The 25,005-nt window shown below is 40.2% G+C and overlaps 1 protein-coding gene across 2 annotated transcripts in view; it reads right to left on the bottom strand.

The window, feature by feature from the left end:
* Positions 1-25,005, bottom strand: part of LOC128840874 (solute carrier family 22 member 15-like) — a 60,213-nt gene that overhangs the window by 15,946 nt on the left and 19,262 nt on the right. For both annotated transcript variants that reach the window (XM_054035399.1, XM_054035398.1), the window contains exons 4-9: positions 24,714-24,878; positions 22,810-22,939; positions 19,319-19,540; positions 7,844-7,984; positions 6,541-6,626; positions 639-747 (exon numbers count right to left, since the gene is read on the bottom strand). In XM_054035399.1, the coding sequence (XP_053891374.1) occupies positions 639-747; positions 6,541-6,626; positions 7,844-7,984; positions 19,319-19,540; positions 22,810-22,939; positions 24,714-24,878 (853 nt within the window). The remainder of the gene's footprint in view (positions 1-638; positions 748-6,540; positions 6,627-7,843; positions 7,985-19,318; positions 19,541-22,809; positions 22,940-24,713; positions 24,879-25,005) is intronic.

The following is a 25,005-nucleotide window of genomic DNA, read 5'->3' as shown; positions in this document are numbered from 1 at the left end:
TTCCTTTCCCATTTCCTTCTGCGTCCCTACCCCCTTTCTTACTATTTACTCATCTCCTACTGCTATTTCTCCCTGCCTAATAAAGAAAAATGAATAAAAGGAAAAAGAAAAGGAACTAACAAGCAGTGTGCCTAACATAGTCCTGTGACTTTGCTTATACATGGTTGCCCCTCACCTCTTTTCTCCTTACTTATTGTTTTATTGTCCTTTCTAACTGTAAGCTTTCTGGAGAAGGTATCACATCTTCCTTTGTGTTTGTTTACACAGCAGCAAGCACAACAGGGCCCAAATTCTGACCAGCATTTTTGGGGCACTACTCCCATATAAATGATAATATTTTGGCAGCATGGGAAAGAGAGGGAGAACAGGGCTTCAGCCCCAGGCAGTGGGGTTCAGCTTCAGCCCCTGGCCTCAGCAAGTCTAAGCCAGCCCTGGTGACCCCATTAAAATGAGGTCTCAACTCACTTTGAGGTCCAGACCCACAGTTTGAGAACTACTGGACTAGATGATCATGATGGTCCCAGCCTTAAAGTCTATGAATCTAAATGTTAACAATTAATGCATTAATACAAATTTAAACAAATCATTAGCCAGAAGTTATATTTCCTATGCCAAAAATTATTCAAATTTTCAATTACCTCACTACTGTTGGGTAGAGTTCAGAAGTATAAATATACACTATGTTGAAGGCAGCACTGACAGTCAATTTTCCACACAAGGCTAACAGAGCTGGACTGAAGAAAAAACCTTTGGAAGAGAGAAAATAAATAAATGTGAATATAAAGAAATATGTACACTTCTCTGGTTTTTTTGTACTAAGTTGAACACATGGTCTTTTTCAAGAGACTTAAATACAAGTATAGCATTTACTCTTTGCTACTAAAGTTTGTTCTTCCAGCGTAAAAGCTATCTATCCTGTCACTTACCTTCCTATCCCAGTTCAGGAGGATATTTGGAATTAAAGACCTCTTTTCTGTAGAAAAAAAATTCCCCACAGTTCACTAATTAAGTGTAGACCTTTTTAAAAAAAATTATTTTAAGCCATTTGTAAATGGGTTTTGCATAGTAATATTTTTTATAAATTTATTGTCTGACCTGTATGATCATAAATTGATGCCTAACTGATGTACTCAAATTTATGATGCTACTGCACCACATATACAGGACTTCATCACACTCACAGATGTCTTTCTGACAACTAAAATCCTTGCCTCCAGAGAAAACACATTCTGTTTTGTGACTAAGATGTATATTTCTGACCAAGAAGTCTCTCCCAATGCTTTTTGGGAAACCCAAGGTTACTAGCAATAGTAATGACATGAGAGAGGGAGAGAAAAAAAAGAAAAGGTGGGATTTTTTAAGGTAAAAATTAAATAAAAACATGAATGTATTATGAAATACAAAATTATGGACTATGTGACTGAATTCATAAGCCTATTCAATCTAAAGGCATACATGGTCTAAAAGGAAAAGTTTGAAATTCTGTAAGTAAAAACAAGAACATTGTAATTGATACCCTAGTCCACTAACTAGATAGGCCTACTACTTCCTTGTATTATTCCTTAGATAATGACACACTTTTACCAACTTATTTGCCTTTCACTAAACACACACTCAATCAATGCTATATTCACTGGAGAAGAGTACAGATCTTTTAAAATCTGAAAGAATTAAGTTTAACTCTCCTGTTACCATGATTTTACTTCCACCATTTTGATGAAACAAACTGTGACACAAACTCATTTGTAAAAAGATGTTTTGGGTAGAAATCTGGATCTTCAATTTTACTTGCTAGAAAAGAAGGAAAAAAGTCAGATTTATGTTCCAAGACCTGTATTTCAGATTCTTCCTCCAATTCTGGGTTCAACTTATTTGGATCAAGTCATGTTGGCTAAGTATTGGAAAAGATAGTTTCTCAATTTTTGTCCTTGTATGATTCCAATTCTTTTTAACTGGATCAAGCCAGATTTCTACTTGAACTGAAATACTAGTTTCATCAGCATATACACTGGAACTCTGAAACTTCCTTCAATTGCTTTTCCAAGTTTCATGTCTTCCTGCAGAAATCTTTGTAATGTAAAGGGGATACAAAGGTTATTCAAAAAATCTTCCACGTGCTCAATGCAAATGTCAACATACATCTACTAGCTGGATGCAAACGCAGGAACCCAGTCTTCCTGATAATTCCACTGAGTGTCACTGGGAAACTGGGGCATCAATTTTCTTTTTTTCAATCAACAAATCATGAAGCTGAGGGTGTTTGCAGCACCTTTTTAAATTCCACAGTGCATTTTAGAACTTCAATTATTACTGCTTTTTCAGTGAGGCTTAAATGATGTGCTGAACAGCCATACATTAGACATTTACGATTATTATACCTGAGGTGTTATCATGTTATTCCTGAGGCAAAAGACAAAAGACTCACTTTCCGTATTTCTCTTTGCATTCCTGGATGGCATCGTTAGCAACTCTAGCACAATATTCCATGGCCTTTTTTTCAGAAGTAGAATCAATAGTATTAAACACAGTTTCTCCTGAATGGATGTTGATAACCATCAGTGAGGCAATTCTAATTTTTAATCAGCAATTTCACATCAAGTGTCAACATGAAACCTTTCAGTTCTTCCATTATTTCTTCGCCTGAAGCATCTAGTAGTGGCCCTGTGAATTTAAATCTGTCTGGAGGAATATATCCAAAGGAAAGTTCTTCAAATATTTTTGATAATGGGTAATTTTGTGCTACTATTTTGGGCAGAATTTTGTGAAAATGATGTTAGAAAATAAGAAAGTTCCAAATTTCTTATCAAACTCAAATCTTTGCCATTCAGTTATTTTTTATGGTATAATCACCAATTGGTTGATCTTTGCCATTTTTTGTGTGTCAGAGATGACCAGAGATTGCTCATAAATGAAGTTGATATTAAGCAGCTGCTGGAGCACTTGGAATAGGGAATGGTCACCATGACTATGCTTTTATGATAATGGCATCAAAAAAGTTGCACATGAAGGGTCATCATAAAGATTAATGTTTTACTCTTCCACTTCGGTAGGCAAAGTTTTATTCAATGGCACTTTCCATCTTGAAGAACCCAAATATATGTTTATATTTTACTGCAGAAGAACTATCCATGCAGGAAAGTGTAGCCCTCAAAGTCCCTATTACACAGATTAAAATTCTGTCTGGCACTCACAGTCAAACACTAGAAAAAGTCCCAGGATATGATTAATTCAATATGAATTGCTTTTTTAAAAAATTTCTCTCCCAGATACACAAAATAACTTTCAAATTCAACGGACCATTGACATCAATGGAAGAGCTGCACAAGTTAAAAGAACATTCATGTTGTGTACTACCACGCAAATCTAAGTAAATAATTTTCTCCTGTTGGAACTTGCTACCTTTGTTCACCAGAGTCCATTACGAGAGACAAAAATGGAGGAAGCTGCTCCTACCTCTTAGAATTATTTTTGAAACCAAACAAAATTATAGCTTAGTTTGCCCCACTTTCCAACTCAGAGTCCCTATGAATGAATGTCTTAATCCTAAAAGAATGGGAAGGAGGGGTGGATGTGGGACTATAAGAAAGTTCTAATTGTGTTTTAAATTTAAAAAATAAGTTTTTAAATTGACCAATAGACAGCATCTTTAATGGCTGAAAAGTTGTAATTTGTCTTATTCCACATGTGAAATGATTTGGATCTATTTTGGTTGATAAACAAGTTGAGCTATCTAGAAATCAAGATAGATTTCTGATAGATGAGGGCATGCAGTGCATGTGTTTAGTACTTAATTATAATTTTAAATCCACTATAATAAAATCAAGATTTTTTTGTTAAATATTCAAGGAATGCAGACTCGGGCTAATAAAAATTGCTTTGTTCTAATAACTACAAGGTCAGATTAGAGAGGGAATAATCCTCACTTCATGCTGGGAACTGAATCAGACTGTATGATGCTGGGAGCTGAATGGTTTAACGGACTACAATCATTCTGGGCCAAGAACCAATTTTCCTCAGACCAGGCTAGAAACTGACACACATGGTAACTTTATCAATTACCCACAACACCAAAACTCCAAATGGAGTAGGTTTTATGAAATTCAGCAGTGCTTCAGCAATCATTACTCTGTGCTAGTGCACTATCTTTAAAGATGTTTTTTTACTCTTGCTTTGACACATGGATGAACATCACGCTGTTTTTAAAAAAACATCAGAAAAAGTAAAAAATTAATTTGGATTGAAAGGGACTGAAATGAAAGTCAGTCCATCACATAAAATAGCAGAAACTACTATTTATTTCTGCCTGTATGCCAAATATAGATACACTTCTACCCCGATATAACACGAATTCGGATATAACGCGGTAAAGCAGCACTCCCAGGGGGCGGGGCTGTGCACTCCGGTGGATCAAAGCAAGTTCGATATAACACAGTTTCACCTATAATGCAGTAAGATTTTTGGGCTCTGAGGACAGTGTTATATCGGGGCAGTGGTGTATAACTTTTTCTTAAATCAGTGTATTTTAAAAAGTGGTTAGAATTCAGTGTCTATTGAAAGCTGATATTTGGGGCTGCAGCCCCACATTAGCAGAATAAGCTACCTGTTCCACTGAAACTGACACCAATGTTATATGGTTTTAATAAATGTTTGATCCTTCACTTGCTCACGGGTATAATATAAATTGAGGTTGCAATTGCTCAATGCAGTTTAATATTTCAGACTGAGTGCTCTTACATTCTATTACTATTGTACTGAAGTGTGTTATGGTAATATAGTATATCTTATCCTCCTCAAGCACTCATAGAATCATAGAATCATAGAATATCTGGGTTGGAAGGGACCTCAAGAGATCATCTAGTCCAACCCCCTGCTCAAATGAGATGTGTATCTCATGAGGCTATCCCATTGAGAAAAGTTTTACATTAAAAAGGGGGGGGAAATGCTTACTTGTAATTCTGTTTCTCTGAAGATATAATTCCAAAAAGATTTCCACTCCTAAGCCTTAGGTCATTACCACAAGCCTGGAAGAACTCCCTCAGCGCTTAAATAATTTTGACCCTTGAGGCTCGCAGTAGCAGGATAGAGAGAGAGTCAGGTCCCCTACTGGCTGTTGCATGCTGGATATAAATGCTTCCCGTTGAACATTTCAGTCAGTTCCTTTGGTTTCACAAGATGTGAAACTCCCAGGATGGTCATCCAATTCAAAATGGTTAATTAGGACTCAAAATAAGTCCCACCCCCAAAACACAAAAACTAAGTGCAAACACTGAGGCACCTTAAAAAGGGACTAATCCCCAAACTCTGGGGGAGTTATGGTTACTCAGTAAGAATCCCTTTGTAATGGCATCTCCAGAGAGCAAGACTTACACATAAGTAATTCTTTCTTCTCTAAAGACCTTATCCACCATGATTCTTACTCCTAAACAGTAGGAAGCGGGGTGAATGTCCCAAAAGAAAAAAATAGGTAAGGTTGATACATGCAGCAACGACGTGGCTATTGCCAATAGCGAGAACAAGAAGCAGCCTTAGCTTTAATTACAACTGAGTTCAGCACTTTGATGACAACTACCTATCTGGTCTTAGTCAGGGGAAGGATCTACACCAGCATGGAAGGCGTTAGCACTGAGTCCTGGAGCTCAAAAGCTGTGGCTAGCTCAGGCTTACACTTTGAGAATTTACCCTTTGCAGTACTCTGGTCTGGCCTTGGGCTAGACTTACAGGAATCCCTAGGATGCCTTAAAGAGGGATTTCAGGCACTCCAATATCTTTTTCAGTACACTGGGTAACATCAGCAGGCAAATTTGACATACCCACATATCAAGGTTAACTCCTAGGCAAATGACGTATTGAATACAGTTATGCAAACTGGACACAATCGTGTTGCACTAATATTCATATGTTCACAGAATTTAAAACTACAATCTCTTTCTAGTTTCCATTCTTATATTATTTTCCATTCAGTACAAACTAAAAATTCATATAGACAATGACTTGTTTATATTGCTCTATATTCTATACACTGAAATGTAAGTACAATATTTATATTCCAATTGATTTTTTTTACAATTATATGGTAAAATGAGAAAGTAAGCAATTTTTCAGTAATTACTTGCTGTGACACTTTTATATTTTTATGTCTGATTTTGTAAGCAAGTAGTTTTTAAGTGAGATGTAAATCAGGCTCCTGAAAGGGGTACAGTTGTCTGAAAAGGTTGGGAGCCTCTGCCGAACAGTATCTCAATAGTAACACTACTATTTTGTAACATTAAGTAAAATAAAATGTACATATGAGTAGATAGCTCAAGATTCTACAATGAATCTGGTAGGATTTTTTAAAAACTACTGTAATAATTGTGAAAATACTGTTTGTCACAACTTTATTCAATAGTTTGTACCATGTCCAGTTCTAATGCAATCAAAATATCTCCAAAATATACAGAGACTTTACTAGCCCCCTACTATTTCCTAACCGATTAGTTGAGTTTAATTGTAAAACAGTTATCTGTAGATAGACTAACTCAAGTTTCAGTACATACTCACCAGAATTTTCTGGTAAAATCATGGTAAATATACATGCAAACCCTGCAAATATCAGAAAATAAGTTGTAGTTTTACGTCTTCCAGACCTAAAAGGAAAAAGAGCACATGGTTAGATAAGGTTAAAATCTAAGCTCATCAAGACAGAAAACTTGCCTTTTTGTAATTGTCTGTGAAAAGCCAAGGGCTGTAATAATAATAATTATAGACATATTGTACCATGTTTCAGACAGTGGTTTCAGTTATGTAATTACATATTTTTTTAAATTACGGTGCATTAGTATTCACAGAAACTGTTTTCTAGCAAAATGTTTGATTTTTTTCTCTAAAAAGTTTAAGTGAATTCATGATTCATCAAAAATGTCAACTTCTGCAACAAATGAGCGAGGGGGTCCTATAAACAACAGCCTCATTCACTACACAGCCTTGATTCATTCTGTGAGCACAATCCATTCTGTGCAAAGAATGAGGCTGGGATCCTGTGGAAAATATAATACATGCTCGAGTAATTAAGAGATTATTTAATAATGCATACACACAAGGGAACTGAATTAAGGCTGGATAGGCAACCTTCATTCTGGCCTTTCTAACCCGCGTGCTTGATTGTGCAACCTTAATATTCTTTTACATAGTTTTTGTTGTAATATAAAGTAAAAAGTATAAAATACATTTTATATTTAAATCTTGACAAGAATACATACGACTCCACAAAGGCTATTTCCACAACTGTTTACTTTGGAATAAAAGTGAAGTGGACCTGACTGAGAAGAACCAGCCAACAGTCACATTTGCAGTATTATATTATATACAATTGATATTTACTTACAAGGGATTACAAATATATTTGATTCTCAGTCAGTAAGTTAGAAAATCACTGATAGTTCAGCTGAAAAGTTAAATATATTTCTAGAATAGGGAACGTGCTTTTTACTCAGTTTATACTGTAAAATATATTAGCTATATCTATATATTTCTCTTAGCAGCAGAATTCTGGATTATTTACAATCAACATAGAATATTTGCATTAAAATGATCCTTTTCACCCTTTTGAAACAAAATGTAAGAATTTCTTAATGCATTGTAGATTAAGGCTTATACCAAACTTCAGGCTACCTGGCTTGTTACAGATAATATCTTTTAAACTTTTATAACTACATACATCACTATGCCCGCATAATAATGGATAAAAAAAAAAGTTCTCAAATACAGATGAATATATTCTCAATAAATTGCACAGGTTTCAGTGCAATATGTATGATTTTAGCCTTACAATATAGACATAAAACTAGAAAGTTACTATGCTTACCAGGATTTCTCAATAAAAAACATGCAGAGAGGAAATGCAGGAACTTCTATAAGGCCATAAAGAGCTACATTTAGATACAGATTTCCTCCTAATTCACCAGCATTGAATGTTAGGCCATAGTATACAAGGCTGCAGACATACCTGAAAACATCCATAAAGTTTGATTAGTTTTGATAATAAGCATTTAAAGCTAAGATCTTCAGTTAAAATGTATTTAAATATGTACTGGTAGTACAAAGAGAATTATTTCACACACAGCATTATGGATCCCATTCAAAGAAAGAAAAGATACCACTGATCCTACTTAAAGTCACAAAAAAACCCGATCTTCTTGCCAAAGTATCACCATAAATTAATATTACATATATATATATACACACACACACACACACACAACAACCTGTGGAGATTTGACATTCCATAAGTATTTTTAAAAATTGTTTAATAGACTGAATAGATGTTAACTTCTATTCTATTAAATATATAGCTACGTTTTCTATACATCAGACAAGTACATGAAAGTAGAACAGACTGTCCAGCCTCACAAAAATAATTCATGTAACAAATATAAAAAGGTTAATAAAGTATATTGTCCAGCTAGGAGCAAAGTTTCATTCTCATGGATCAAATATATTACCTCTTTTGACCCAAGCAGTTTGCCAAATTTGGGGTGTTGCAGGTTGTTTCAGTTAGAAGTTTATGATGGAGTCAAGTATTTTCTTTGATGCTGTCACTGTGCCTCAGTGGGTCACAGCTGAGAATGCCAAATTCAGGACTAACTGCTGAGAAATAGGGCAGACTCATCCCAAACTGGTGGTCATTCTATCATTAGATTATACCAAACCAGTAACAAAAGTAAACTTTTGGAACAGACTGCTGGCTTGTAAAGTCTCTCTGGTAACTTCTGTTGTTCGATGTTTGGCTGCATGTGTGTTCTCACTGTGTGCTATCCCAGCTCTGCGCGGATAGTTGGCACAGCAGACTTGACTGAACTGTTCAATAAGCACAGACCCGTTCATAGTGAAGGAACATGGGCAGGTTTATTGTTAATGAAGCACAGTTCTAATGTCCTGGCTCAATGGTTACAGGCATGGGCGGTGGGTATCATAGGCTGGAGGAGGCTGGGCCTCCCCAAACAGCCAGGTGTGGGCCTGCCCATGCTCTGCCCCCAGCTCCCCCATGCAGTGGCCCTGGCTCAGGCAGCTCAGCCTGCCCTCTTGGCACTCCTGGGCTGGGGGGAGGGGGGTTAGCCTGGGGCAGCCGCTGGTGGCCATGGGGAGGGGCCTCTGGGCTCCGGCAGGGGGCAGGGCCAAGGGCAGAAAGGGCGGGGTTGGAAGCTAGCCTCCCCCAGCCGGCAGTCCATGTGCCGTCTATGGTTACAGGTACACTAACTCATGTTTGCCCGTTGCAATGGAGTGGCTCAGTTAACAGCAGAACTTCCCATTATCCCCTAGGCCAGCCAAAGACACTCCCTCTGAGATACCTCTTTATACACCGATACAAACAAGTTACGTATTGCCCCTCTGACATGGTTAGGTGACACTCTCTGGCGTATTTAGGTGACACTCATTACCTTGTACATGTTGGTTCAATCAAAACATCTCTATCCATTATATTGGCATCCTGATCTTATCTTTAAGATGGATCAGCATGTTCCTATTATCGTTGGGGAATGTGTTGGAATTGAGGTGTTCTGGTACCACCTTTCTGGAATGTGTTTGCATGTGTGTTCTGTACCTAGAACTTCTTAGTAATGTGTGTTTCTGAAATATCAACGCTGTTCTTGCCAGATTCTGTGAGCAAGGCCTGTCTCTTGCTCACAACCTGACTTTGCTTTATAGCAGCAAAGCTTTGACCACTACTTTAAACCAGGCCTCATACCAGGGCTTATGTCTCAGGCTCTCTTCCTACTACAACTTCCAAAACTTTTTGTTGTAAATCCACAGTCCAGAGAATCAGAGCAGGTAAGAAGCAAAATGGAGATCTCAGGGGTATTTTATATCCTCTGCCACATGCCTGGAAATTTATTGTCTCAAACAAAGCTCACAGCCCAGTTTGTGGAAAGTTACTGACACAAGATGGAGTCCAGGGTCACAAGAGCATATTACGTGTCCTTACATGGCTTGATGACTCACATGGGATAGCCATTGGCCCCTTGGAGGCTGGGACATCTGCAGGAAGAGCTATCTGGGCGGAATGAGTTTCTTCTATGGTCCATTGTGAGAGCTAAATGTCATTGATGAGCCATCAATACATAGCTGTTTGGTCCTGATGTAAATCTCATCTGGTGGGTGTTACCCAGGAATACAGCACATATGTATGATGCCAGTACATAGCCAATATTTATGACTTTATATGAATGTATCTTTTTTTTACCTGAACAGGATAATCGTACTTAGCAAATCATAACTTTTCCATTGACACCTCACGTGACATACTTTGTACAAGATATGTTGCAATTGTATAACAGTGGCAATATCAATGATACAAATGGCCATATTCAATCATTCAGCATTACAGATGCAATCTTGTTTATTTATAAAGAATGTACAAAGTCCTCTTTGCCACAAACACAGGAGGAACCCAAAAACAGGAGATAGGCGTGAGACTGAAAGCAAAGTAATTCTTTTGCCGGCACCAAACCCAGAAACCCTACTTTTGCTAGGCTTCTCTCAAAGTCACAAACCATGGTTGTCCAGGCTGTGCGTGTCTCTCTTCCTGTATTACTGCACATGGCGAGTAATCTTTACTTCATTGAGTGATGTTCCTATGGGTGCTCAACTGTATAGTTGTGCCCCTAGTTGGAAGGCTGGGGCTTCGGAGTGGCCCAATGAATCCGCAGTGGCGTTCTGGTGTCCAGGGAAGTATGCAGCTGAGATGGTGATGCCGTGCTGGGTGACGGGTTGGATCACAGAAACCCCCTTGGGAGCTGCCACCCGATGTGCAAAGACTACCCCTGCTTCTGTTTTCCCTGCCAGCTCAGGACTCCGGCACCCTGTCTTGCTGAGCCAGACACTCCTGTTTGGCTCCAGACACAGATCCAGGGTCTGAATCACTTGTCCCAAAGCTGCAAGTTTACCTGAAAACAGCTCACAGGAGTGTGCTTGTCTTTAGCACTCAGATGCCCAACTCCCAATGGGGTCTAAACCCAGATAAATCCGTTTTACTCTGCATAAAGCTTATGCAGGGCAAACTCATAAATTGTTCGCCCTCTATAACACTGATAGAGAGATATGCACAGTTGTTTGCTCCCCCAGGTATTAATACATACTCTGAGTGAATTACTAAATAGAAAGCGATTTTATTAAATACAGACAGTAGGATTTAAGTGGTTCAAAGTAGTAACAGACAGAACAAAGTAAGTCACAAGCAAAATAAAATAAAATGCGCAAATCTATGCCTAATCAAACTGAATACAGATAATCTCACCCTCAGAGATGCTTCAGTAAGTTTTTCTCAGACTGGACACCTTCCAGGCCTGGGCACAATTCTTTCCCCTGGTGCAGCTCTTGTTGCAGCTCAGGTGATAGCTAGGGGATTCTTCATGATGGCTCCTCTCCCTCTCTGTTCTCTTCCCCCCTTTATATATCTTTTGCATAAGGCGGGAACTCTTTGTCTCTCTGGGTTTCCACCCCCACCTCACTGGAAAAGCACCAGGTTAAAGATGGATTCCAGTTCAGGTGACATGATCACATGTCACTGCAAGACTTCATTACTCACTTGCCAGCACACACATATACAGAAAGACTCACAGGTAAATACAAGTTTCAGAGTAACAGCCGTGTTAGTCTGTATCCGCAAAAAGAAGAACAGGAGTACTTGTGGCACCTTAGAGACTAACAAATTTATTAGAGCATAAGCTTTCGTGGACTACAGCCCACTTCTTCGGATGCATATAGAATGGAACATATAATGAGGAGATATATATACACACATACAGAGAGCATAAACAGGTGGGAGTTGTCTTACTAACTCTGAGAGGCCAATTAATTAAGAGAAAAAAAAAAAAAAAAAACTTTTGCATTCTTAATCTTTCCCTGTTTGCTGTATAGGATGCTGATCAGGTGGTTTCGCAGTTTCTTTGAGAGTGTGTGACACAGTCTCTCAGCATAGTCTGTGTGATATGTAGATTGTAATGGATTTTTTACCTTTAGGTAAATACAGCCATCTGCAGACAATGGGAGTCATCAAGATTCCAAACCATCATTAATGGTCCACACTTTACACAATTACAATAGGCCCTCAGAGTTACATTTTATATTTCTAGTTTTGGATACAAGAGTGGTACATTTATACAAATCAGATGATCATACTCAGTAGATTATAAGCTTTGTAATGATACCTTACAAGAGACCTTTTGCATGAAGCATATCCCAGTTACGTTACATTCACTTATTACCGTATTTTCTCTAAAACCATCTCAGTTACATTATATTGACTTATTATCAAGTTTTTATAAAACCATATAGACTGCACAACGTCACACAGGAGATAGGCGTGAGGCTGAAAGCAAAGCAATTCTTTTGCCAGCACCAAACCCAGAAACCCTACTTTTGCTAGGGTTCTCTCAAAGTCACAAACCATGGTTGTCCAGGCTGTGCGTGTGTCTCTCTTCCTGTATTACTGCACATGGCGAGTAATCTTTACTTCATTGAGTGATATTCCTATGGGTGCTCAACTGTATAGTTGTGCCCCTAGTTGGAAGGCTGGGGCTTCGGAGTGGCCCAATGAGTCCGCAGTGGCGTTCTGGTGTCCAGGGAAGTATGCAGCTGAGATGGTGATGCCGTGCTGGATACACCAATTCTATAACTTTAGTGCCTCCAAGCATAGAGAATGAGACCTCGCTCCACCTTGCCTGTTGACGTAGAACATGCAGGCAATATTGTCTGTCATGACTCTGATAGTGCAATGTGTGATCAGTGGGAGAAAATGTAGGCAGGCATTGCAGACTGCTCGTAACTCTAGGAGGTTGATATGTAGAGTGAATTTGGTTAAGGACCATCTGTCCTGCACTGTATGAGTGTGAGGTGCGCTCTCCAACAGATTAAGGAGTCAGTTGTTAGTATCATGGACAGTGCTGGTTAAAGGAAAGGGACCCCAACACGGATGTTTTGGGGCTGTGTCCACCAGAGTAGTGAGTCCTTGACCTTCATAGGCATGGACAGAAGTTTGTGAAGGCCGTGTCTGTGAGGAACATAGACTGTACATAGCCACACCTGGAGATAACACGTGTAACTGTGTATACTTTACTACGAATGTGGCAGCTGCCATATGGCTAAGTACCTGGACACATGTCCTGGCTGAGATCTGGGGATAGGTTCTCACCATCTGTGAAATAGGAGGAAGGCTCTGGGTTGTTTGGCATCCAATTGTGCTCTGATAAACTCCAGTTGTTGCACTGGTGTTAGCATAGATTTCTCCAAGTTTATGCGAAGGCTGGGGCTCAAGAAAAAGTCCATTGTCATTCAGGCGGCATGAAGGGCGTCAGTTTCGGATGAGGCCTTGAAGAGACAGTCATCTAAGTATGGAAATATTACGACGCCCTCTTTGCATAGGTAGGCAGCCACTACCTCAAGGACTTTGGAGAATGAGGGGCTGTGCAGAGTCTGAAGGGCAGTACTTTCTATAGTGATCAGTTCTCATGATGAATCAGAGGAACCGTCTGTGGACAGGGTGTATTATGATCCGAAAATACGCGTCTTGGAGGTCGAGGGCTAAGAACCAGTCCCCCTGTTCCAGTGCTGAGATAATGGTGGAGAGAGTAACCATCTTGAAGTGTTGCAGTTTGTCGCACTTGTTTAGGTTTCAAAGGTCTAGGATCAGTCTCCACCCGTTGGATTTCTTTTGGATCAGAAAATAATGGGAGTAAAAAACCTTCCCTCTATGGGACCAGCTCTATGGCTCCCTGTTGCAGAAGGTGGTTTATTTCTTCTCATGGAATGCGTTCGTGATAATGGTCCCTGAAGAGGGAAGGGGAGGGAAGGAGGGAGGGTGGCTGGGTGGGTTAGATAGGAATGGGATGGAGTAGCCTTCCTTGATGATCTCTAGAACACATCTGTCTGAGGTAATCAGCATCCATGATGGAAAGAAACGGGCCAGACGGTCGCCAAACTGGCAGGATGTTGGAGATGACTGTTGTGATTAGAGCAGGTTTCTTGGGGCCTTGACCACACCTTCAAAATTGTTGTTTGGCCAAAAGTGTGAGAGAGATAGCTCCTTGAGGAGGAGTCATATGTCTGCATTTGGTAGGGGGCTTCGGTCAACTTGTTGGGTGTCCTACTGTCAATGGGGAATGTACTGCGGTGATTGGGATCACGGGGAAGGTTGGTATTTCCCTGGTCATCTCTTCAGTATTTCATGCCAAGAGAACAGAGTGTTGCTCGCACATCCTTAAAGAATTCAGCTGTACACTCAGCAAATAATTTGGGGCCCTCAAAGGGTAGGTCCTCAACGGTGGTTTGTACCTCCTTAGGGAGGCTAGAGAGGTGCAGTCATGACACCCATCTCATGACTACGGCAGTCGCAATAGAACTGGCAGCGGTATCCATGGAGTCCAAGGAGGCTTGTAAAGCTGTATGGGCCAAGTTGTATGGGTAAAGCTGTATGTCCTTTGGATACAATGCCTGGAGTTGCTCCTTTTTGTCATCAGGAAGGTCTTGGCACAGTTCCTATATTTTGGAATAACTGAGATAACTGTATTTGGCCATAAGAGCCTCATAGTTCGATATTTGGAACTGGAGCATAGTGGATGAACAAGCCTTGCAACCAAATAGGGCCAATCACTTCCAATCCCTTTCATAATCATGGGGATTGAATGACGTTTTGCGAACGCCCGGTCTAGACAGTGGGCTGGAATCACAAATGTAATTTAATCTAAATAGAGGTTGGTATTGTTGTCCCTTTTCATGCACAGCATTGACCACTAAGGAATTTGAAGTCAGACGAGAAAAAAGAAAATTCCATGTCCTTTGCGAGAATGTAATATTTTTTGTCTACCCACTTGCAGGTAGGCAGGATGTACGCTGGGGTCTGCCATAGCGCCTTGGTGGGGTCGAGAAGGGCCTCACTGACAGGGAGGGCTATTTTGGAGGATGAAAATGCATGCAGGATGTTGAGCAGTTTGTGCTGTTGTTCTTTCACTTCCTCAAAAGGAATCTGGAAAGAGTCTGCTATCATGCCAAACAACTTCTGGAAGTGTTTAAAGTCATCAGCTGACGCAGGGAGTAGAGGCATGATAGCCTCATCAGGGGAAGAAGAGAAGAAACAGTGGCAGCAGAACTTCCTCCGCCAGTTCTTCTTCCTCATCAGCTATGGAGAGAGGCTCAGTCTCTGGTAGTCAAGAGACCAATGGAGATGGCGAACCTATAGGCCTTCAGCTTTGCTCTATGAGAGGCTTCCCAAACTATGCTTTATACATGGCCCAAGGATCCCAGTATGGCCAATGTGGAGGGAGTGACACATGGGGTTGCATCCATGGTAGTCCATATCAGGGCCCTGGTCCAATTGTGGATAGTAAGGACATGTAGAGGACACCTTTTTTGCCTGTCAAGAGTATGAGGGCGGGACAATGTACTCCTCCTCCTCTTCCTTGCTGGGAAAGGGCAGTGCTGTCCTCAGAGAGGAAAGAGAGCAACGCTGTGATTCCAGAGAAGAGGACAGAAGTGGAGGGAGGTTGTCTGAGTAGTGGTAACTGAGGCAGATCAGATACAAGCAGATACTTGGGGTATCTGAACCCTTGGAGGTGGGCGGGGGGGGGTGTATCAGTGCCAAGGGAGAGGTTCATTCTCTTGAGCAGCCAGTAGATGGAGCTGAGCACTTGCTCAACGCTGAGGATTTGCTCGGTGCTGAAGACTTGCTCAGTGCTGGTGGTTTCATCAGTGCCATGGTGCTCAAAGTTGATCTGGTTGGCGTGGTCAGCACCGTTCTTGAAGGTCTCATGTCCTGTCTATGTTGCTGACAGCTGTAGGTCTGCCTGCTTAGGGTCTTTAGATCTGTGCTTAGCTCTAGCACTGGAGATACTTGGATGGTCCCTGGAGCTATGTCCCCTTTCTGAGGATGTCGAAACAACTGACCTGGCAGGGAGTGGCGTTCTGGTGGGCAGAGCCTCAGATGGTGATGAGGGAACCTGTTTCTTCCCGTCAGCACAGGTGTGACGGGTTGGATCACAGAAACCCCCTTGGGAGCTGCCACCCGATGTGCAAAGACTACCCCTGCTTCTGTTTTCCCTGCCAGCTCAGGACTCCAGCATCCTGTCTTGCTGAGCCAGACACTCCTGTTTGGCTCCAGACACAGATCCAGGGTCTGAATCACTTGTCCCAAAGCTGCAAGTTTACCTGAAAACAGCTCACAGTAGAGTGCTTGTCTTTAGCACTCAGATGCCCAACTCCCAGTGGGGTCTAAACCCAGATAAATCCGTTTTACCCTGCATAAAGCTTATGCAGGGCAAACTCATAAATTGTTCGCCCTCTATAACACTGATAGAGAGATATGCACAGTTGTTTGCTCCCCCAGGTATTAATACATACTCTGAGTGAATTACTAAATAGAAAGTGATTTTATTAAATACAGACAGTAGGATTTAAGTGGTTCAAAGTAGTAACAGACAGAACAAAGTAAGTCACCAAGCAAAATAAAATAAAATGCGCAGATCTATGCCTAATCAAACTGAATACAGATAATTTCCTCACCAGTTCCAGAGTGCTCCCTTTTACAGGCTAAGCTCCTTTTAGCCTGGGTCCAGCAATCACTCACACCCCCTGTAGTTACTGTCCTTTGTTTCAGTCTCCTTCAAGTATCCTGGGGGGGGTGGAGAGGCTCCTTCTTTAGCCAGCTGAAGACAAAATGGAGGGGTCTCCCACAGGTTTAAATAGACTCTCTCTTGTGGGTGGAGACCCCCCTCCTCCCTCCTATGCAAAGTCCAGCTCCAGGATGGAGTTTTGGAGTCACCTGGGCAAGTCACATGCCCCTGCATGACTCAGTCTTTGCAGGCCGATGCCATTGTCCACATGGCATCTTGCATGTCTCCGGGAAGACTTCTCATGTGGATTGGAGCATTCCAAGATGCATTGTTCCCTAAGTGTCTCCTGATCAGGTACTTAACCTGGCGAATTCCTTCCTAAAGAAGCTGACCAAATGCCTCACAAAGCTTACTTAGAAATCAAGCAAGCATACAGCCCATATTCTTAAGCTCGAGTAGAAAATGATATATATATGTACAAATTGGATGAATAGATATAGTAGATCATAACCCTTACGGAGATATGTTACATGGCACAGGCAGCACAAAACATATTCCAGCTATGTCATACATACATTTATAAGCACCCCCTCCCCATAAAGCCTTATGGGGTACACTGTCACAACAGGAAGGGAAGATTTTCTTTTAGAAGGACATGGCAAATCAGGGCCAGTGAATGACCTAGCGGAATGTGAGAGCTCCCCGGGGGGAAGTGTCTGGGCCAGGGTCTGATGCTGGACGCAATGATCTCTCCATGAGAAGTCGTAACCAAACGTCCCGGTCTTTTCTGGACCTGGCAGTCAGGTTGTGTCAAGGAGTATACTTTTGCGACATATTATGTATATATGGAGAGGATGAGAAAGGAAAGAACTACTGAACTACACTAAAACTAACAGGTAAGGCACTATCTAACAGGTCAAAATGAGAAGCAGGCTCTGTTGCAGATTCCATAAGAACAGCCATACTGGGTCAGACCAAAGTATCTAGCCCAGTATCCTGTCTTCTGACAGTGGTCAATGTCAGGTACCCCAGAGGGAATGAACAGAGCAGATAATCATCAAGTGATCCATCCCCATCCCAGACTCAAGGTGGTAGAGAAGGAACTAGGCAGTGGTCAGACTGCACAGCGCTATATCTAAAGGTAATAAAGAAATCCAGACTAATTTTTTTTGACATACTGAAGACTTACAAAAACATAAACTATTATTTAGTCATAGGTCAGAAGGTTAGTAATAGGTGTTCCCGATCAGCTTAAACAAAGTTAGAGCTCTTCCTGTGACTTATTGTTGCTCTGGTCAAGGGCCTTTATTTTCAGATGTGTGATCTCCTCTCCCATTATGGGCCCATTTTTGAAACTGTGCTTCATGCAATCAAGGGCGCTAAGCCCAGTGCATATGTTACCAACAGTGCACCCACATTTGATATTTTAAAAAAAAAAAAAAAAAAGTGTGCACCTGCATTTTGTCAAGTCCTGTAGTAATTACAGCAGTAATTAGAAGATAAAGGGGTAAGAAACTAACAGCAGAAATGCAAGAGACCTACAGGCCTACATCAAACAGCTTAAGCATTTAACATAAGCATAAGGCCTTAGGGAGCCTGAGTAGGAATAGTTGCTCAATAAGTTAGCATAAGTAAGTAAACTAACAACGAGTCACAAGATGGCATAAGACTTTATTTATTGTTTTGTAATAATCACAAGTGTTACAAACTGCTGGTAGGTAACTGCAAGAAGGCAGTTTATACCAGTTTAAAGTATTTTTGGAGGAGAACGTTAGCAGATGCTCAACCGCAGGTAACCATAGTAATCCAATTGATATTAATCAGCTTTGCTTAATTAATATACTAACCTATAGGATAATGACATCCCAATATTACCAGGGTGAGAAAGTTAAGATATGGTAAAGGAGGGAAGAGTTATGCATAAGGACCATCAAGGCCTATAAAACATCTGGTCTTAGGTACAGCCATTGGAGTGCTTCATCAGCATGCCAGAGTTGGACTGAGATCGGTCTCAACTTTTAGAGCTCTCCTCAAGGATAGAGTGAGTATATACCTGTAATGGTGCCAGTCGCACTGACAGTGTTATATTATATAACTACACTTGTTTGGATGGTTTTACTTATCAGACTAATTGTAATAATAAAACATTCACAGTTGCAGAACATCTTCCCTGAGTACTGTTGTCACTGCCGTGCCTTATAGGCAGTAATTCTGACAAGAACCTATTAGCATGCTAATTGGGTAAACTAAATCAATAATCTAATCAATAATTAATTAATAGATCAGGCAACATGTGAAAGCTAATGACTAGATGGCGTGCCCATACTTTGCCCCCACTGACATCTACATCGGTCTATATTTAGCTCTTTGTTTCATTTTTACACCTACATTTTGACAATTCATATATTTAGTATATATTCAGTCAGAATGTAAGATGGAAACAATTTTTATTAATTTCTGCATTAGCATTTAATTTTGTTACCGTTTTGTTGTCTCCAGCTAATGTCTTATTAGTCTTTGGAACAGTTTCCAGATAATACAACTTGATCAAAGGCATTATAATATAATACCAGCACAATTTTTCAGAAAACCAATGCCTGGAATTACTAACAGAAAAACTCAAAATTTTACTTTGAGAAAGCTATTATTAAATGAAGGGAAGAAATTGAAAATCTTAATCAGTTTCTCACCTTTGACTAATTCTTGCCATCTCAGCACACTTCCTTTTTATTACTTACCAGATATACATCAAGATGATAGTTCGCCATCGAAGGACTGGGTGTTTTACTAGGTTTAGGACACCGGATGCTGAGTCATTCTTTTTCATTGTTCCTGCACATGGTTTCAATTTTATAGCCAACCTTTCTTTTCCATTACCACAGGCCAGGTATTGAAGCACATCCTCTGCTTCTGCAGTATTCCCCTGGGAATACAGCCATCTTGGTGACTCTGGAAGCATACTACCAAAGAAAGATACAATAGTGAAAGTTCAGTCCTACTAACAAAGTACTGTATTAATTTTCTTTCTCTGCAAAACCCCTCAAGTATCATCTTGTAAAGCAACTGTATATTACATCCAAACATTTGAGATCATCTAACTTATAGTACAAGCAAGTTAAAACCCAGATATTTTCTCAGCCAGTTTGTATCAGGTGCCCAAATTCTTTTAAAACCATGTAAAATATTGTGGACAAAATGCTATGACGTCCAAGTATTTTAAAAATGTAATTTAAAGCGAAATCTTGACCTCTGCTGAAATGCCCAAAGCAGAATTTTGTCCTTTTATGTTAAAGACTGTCTTAACTCTTCACCCCCTAACAAATAGCCACATACTCATACCCAAGGAAAATACCCTCACTTGGTAATTACCTTGACGCTATACCTCAGTACCAATTAATCTCCAGTCACAAAAAAATTTGGAACTTTAGTTCCACAGTAACATCAAAATGTTTAAAGCCAACTCCAAAACAGTAAAAATCATAATGAAAAATAGTAATATTGAATTCTTAAAACGTATCACTAATTCAAACAAACAAAAAAGCTAGAGCAGAAAATTAGGCCTTGTTGTATTTGATTATAATCAACATGATCTATTTCACATTTGCTGGTCTAGCAAATAAAATAATGTTTCAAAAATTCTCTGCTCTTCAAAGTCAATATATCTAAAGATAATAAAGAAATCCAGACTAATTTTTTTTTCCTGGCATACTGAAGACTTACAAAAACAAACACGCTTGCCACAAGACAAAAGCATACAAGATATATGCATAAACAGTATAACTTAATATTTACTAGGGTTACTATACGTCCGGATTTTCCCGGACATGTCCGGCTTTTTGGGCTCCAAATCCCCGTCCGGGGGGAAATCCCAAAAAGCCGGACGTGTCCGGGAAAATCGGACATGCGGTGCCGGGCTGGCGGAGCGGGGCCTGGCCGGGCCGGGGGCTCGGGGGGCCTGGCTGGGGGCTCGGCCGGCGATGCCGGGCCGGGGGCTCGGGGGGCCTGGCTGGGGGCTCGGGGGCTCGGCCGGCGGTGCTGGGCCGGGGGCTCGGCCGGCGGTGCCGGGCCAGGCCGGGGGTTCGGGGGATGGGTCGGGGGCCGGGCTGGGGACCTGCGGTGCCGGGGGTGGGCCGCGCCTCCTCCCCCCACACCTCCCCTTACCTGCTTCAGGCTTCCCGCGACTCAAATGTTCGCGGGAAGCAGGGGAGGGGGCGGAGACTTTGGGGAGGGGGCGGAGTTGGGGCGGGGCTGGGGGCGGGGCTGGGGCCCCGTGGAGTGTCCTCCTTTCGGAGGCACTAAATATGGTAACCCTAATATTTACTTATTTTGTATTTTAATATTTATTTAATTGCTGATTTAAATGATAACAAGCCTCCTAGATATTGTTTGGCAAGTGAGGAATCAACTTCTACAACAGAAAATTCACTTAAAGACACCATAAGCTAGTATTTCTAGAAGAGACAGACCAAAGCTGAACTGATTTAGTCAATATGACAAAAGCAACATTAATAAACTAGGCTTTAATATTATACTGGCACTAAAATAATACCGAATTGCTCCTTGTCTTAACAGGGTCTACCCAATTTAAATATGTGGAGTATTATTTATTATTGCAGCCTAGCTCATGCTGTAGATGGGGACCTGAAATGTGCAAATGGACCAGAAGTCACCTCCATTCCCCCCCACACACACATTTAAAAAAAAAAGGACAAAGGTTTTCCTATTGTACCTCTGACTGACAAAAGTTTTACCAACTAAAGTGCAGTGTAGACATAGACTAAGTAATTTATCTTTCACTTTTGCTCTAGATGTTACATTCTGTGTCTCAGAACATGAGTTCTACAGACGGATTCTAGGTAGCACTGCTTGCAGATTTAAGGATCTTATTTTCTTCACTGGGAAAACAGTTCTAAAATAGTTTTAAAATAGCAAATCAATTAAATCTGATACTCAATAAATCAAATTTTTTTTTGCAATAGTACAACAGTCTATAGTATACAGACTATAGACTATTGTACTATTGCAAAAAAAAAAAAAAAACCACTAACCCAGGAACCTAACCTTGCAACAAAGCCAGATGCCAACTCTGTCCACATATCTATTCAAGTGACATCATCATAGGACCTAATCACATCAGCCACACCATCAGGGGTTCATTCACCTGCACATCTACCAATGTGATATATGCCATCATGTGCCAGCAATGCCCCTCTGCCATGTACATTGGCCAAACCGGACAGTCTCTGCGCAAAAGAATAAATGGACACAAATCTGACATCAAGAATCATAACATTCAAAAACTAGTAGGAGAACACTTCAACCTCTCTGGCCACTCAGTAACAGATTTAAAGGTGGCAATCTTGCAACAAAAGAGCTTCAAAAACAGACTCCAATGAGAAACTGCTGAACTTGAATTAATATGCAAACCAGATACCATCAATTTAGGCTTGAATAGAGATTGGAAATGGCTGAGCCGTTACACACATTGAATCTATTTCCCCATGTTAAGTATCCGCACACCTTCTTGTCATTATCACTACAAAAGTTTTTTTTCTCATGCTGATAATTGCTCATCTTAATTAATTAGCCTATTAGAGTTGGTTGGGCAACTCCCACCTTTTCATGTTCTCTGTATGTGTGTGTATATATATCTCCTTACTATATGTTCCCTTCTATGCAGCCAATGAAGTGGGCTGAAGCCCACGAAAGCTTAAGCTCAAATAAATTTGCTAGTCTCTAAGATGCCACAAGTACTCCCTGTTCTTTTTGTGGATACAGACTAACACGGCTGCTACTCTGAATCCTACTTCACTTAATACACAAATCAGAAAGAAGAGGTTAAAAGATTTCTGTGTACCAACACTAATCAAATGGGGACATATTTAACGACATTAAGGCAAAGCTTCTAGCTTCTAATGTTTCTGTTTCAAGGAGGTTAACATCTCTACCTACATGATAAGGACACGGAGGGTAGGCTTCTTTTGGCACCTTTTCTTCAAAGTCAAGTAAAATCTCAAAGCCTTTGTTTTATTAGTGAAAATATCTGCCAAAAAAACTCTTCTACCTTTGACCTCATATATGCACTAATCTTGTCTTGCTCGGAGTATAAAACATTTGAAAAAAATCAACCATACTTCCATTGCTCTATCTTTCAATGACAAAATAAGGTATTTTTGTTAAACTGCTACACATTTTATTCTTACACACATAACAAATTTGAACTACTTACAAAGAAAGAAGAAAGAAGAAAACCCCTGGAGAATTTGATACAAATGCGAGGAAGCGCCATTCTCGTATGTAGTAACCCAGGAAGGCATAAACTGCTATGCCGACTGCAAATGTTAAATTTGTTAGCGAGCCTGAAAATAAAAACAAAAAAAAGCTACTACATCAAACAATGACAAAAGCCCACTCAGATGCCTCAAATTTCTATGCAGTGAAATACACTAAGTGTATATTCTTCCTACAGTACATAAAGACTTTGCAACATTCTTGTGCAGTTGTGATATTGCTTTGAGTTCATTTGAATAAGTTAACTGATTCTGACAGTATATGGATTATGTATATGTATTTACAGAATTTTAATATTTAATTGTTTTTGGGAGGCAATCAAAGCAAAGTTCAATGTAAAAATTGTATAGAGAAGCTGAGGTGGGAGAGGAAGTGAAAGGATATAACTTAGAGAATTTTTTCACTTGACCAGAGCTCGGAGAGCCAGGAAGCGATGAAACTGATTTAATTGGATGCATGATGACAATCTGGAGTGGTCGTGAGCCAGACAAATTGGAAGAGAGCTCTAAAACTGGAAGGGTAGTTAGTATTGTATAGAAAAGCAATAAACTTGAGTGATACTAGGGTAAACTTACCAAACCTTTCTGAAGAACAGATATCTATAAAAGGTGTTATGGAAAATATGTAGTCAATGTCAATCACAAAAGCCTAAGAGCAAACTTTTTCAGTCAATTATGTGAGATATAGTACTAAACTGGAAGTTCTCAAACTGTGGTCGATGGAGCCTTGGCCACTGCTGGCAGCTAGAAGCTCTTCTTTAGCACCGCTATCAGGAGCATTATTCATTAGCTCCCCCTCCCTACCAGCCATTGATCTGTTCTTCACTACCCCCTACTCAACAGCTGAAAGGTACTAAAACAACAAAGCACCTGAAATGGCAAGCAGCAGGGAGCGGAGCATCTCTTCAGCCCATCAGGGGCCAGCCCTGTAGGGGGAAAGACTGGGAGAGCTGAGATAGACAAACGGGAGGCAGACAGAGACAACATGAGTGGAAATGTAAAGACAAACAAACGGGAAGGACAATTGGGGGGGAGGGGGGAAATCAGTAATTGAAAAAACAGGAAGATAGAACAAGAGAAAAACCTACTCCCTCATTCCCAGAAGGCAAGAAAATATAAAGAAACAAGAAAAAAAAGAGTCTGTAAAGACTGAAGAAATAAAAGGGGAAAACAGGCTCACAGCCATCACAGTTAAAACATTTAGGGCCAAATTCTACCCTCAGTTACTCCAATGCAAATTCACTAAAGTTAGAGTTTCTCTACATTTACAACAGTGTGATGGAGAGCTGAATCTCAACTTTTATTATTAAATGTACGTTAAATACTCGCACTGTCAGAGCAGAGAGACATTTTTAAAATATTGGATTCAGTACAAATATGAAAAAAGCACCAGGTATATGCTATCTTATTTTTGTGGGACAGGAGAAATGAACTACTTTAAAAAAACGGTGATGGGGTAAGAGGGAAGAGTTCTTGCCATCATAAATATTTTCTCAAAAACACTGGTGGTGAAATTGGGAAGTTGGGGGCAAAAGGAGGTTTCTGGAAAAAAATTTGTAATGCAAAATAGTCCACAGATTGTTTTGGGAATCATTATGCTAATCTTGAAATATCACCACTACCCTGTTGTTAATTACACTGGCCCCAATCCTGCAGTCCTTATTCAAGCAAAATTTTGCTTGAATCCTTGGCATTTTGGGTGGAATATTGTATTTATTTGTCTCATTATAGTCTTTAATATGTACTAAAATAACTTCATACATTTAAAATTATTTCTAAAATTGCAAGAATTTATGAAAAAGAAAGTTTTGTGTAAGATATTAGCATCATTTTTAAATCTTACCTGTTAATGCCCAGTAAGACTTTCCTACATATTCTTGCGTCAAGACAAAAGACACTAGAGACATTCCACCATTCATAATCCCAACAATGAAGCGTGACATCGCAAAAATTTCATAACTTGGAGCGAATGCTGTGACATATCCAAAAATGACATCAAAGAACAGACCTGAACAAAACAGAGTATAAAAATCCAGTCTATCAGTCTTCTCAAATAGTGTAAATTCAGAAAAGAGAGAAGGAAGGAAAGACCAGGACTGAATTACTTACCGTAACTAGTGGTCTAAAGATAGTAT

This window comes from Malaclemys terrapin, chromosome 7 (assembly GCF_027887155.1).
Source record: "Malaclemys terrapin pileata isolate rMalTer1 chromosome 7, rMalTer1.hap1, whole genome shotgun sequence".
NCBI classification, from domain to species: Eukaryota; Metazoa; Chordata; order Testudines; family Emydidae; genus Malaclemys; species Malaclemys terrapin.
The sequence above is the reverse complement of the archived record's forward strand: the minus strand, read 5'-3'. Positions and strand labels throughout refer to the sequence as shown.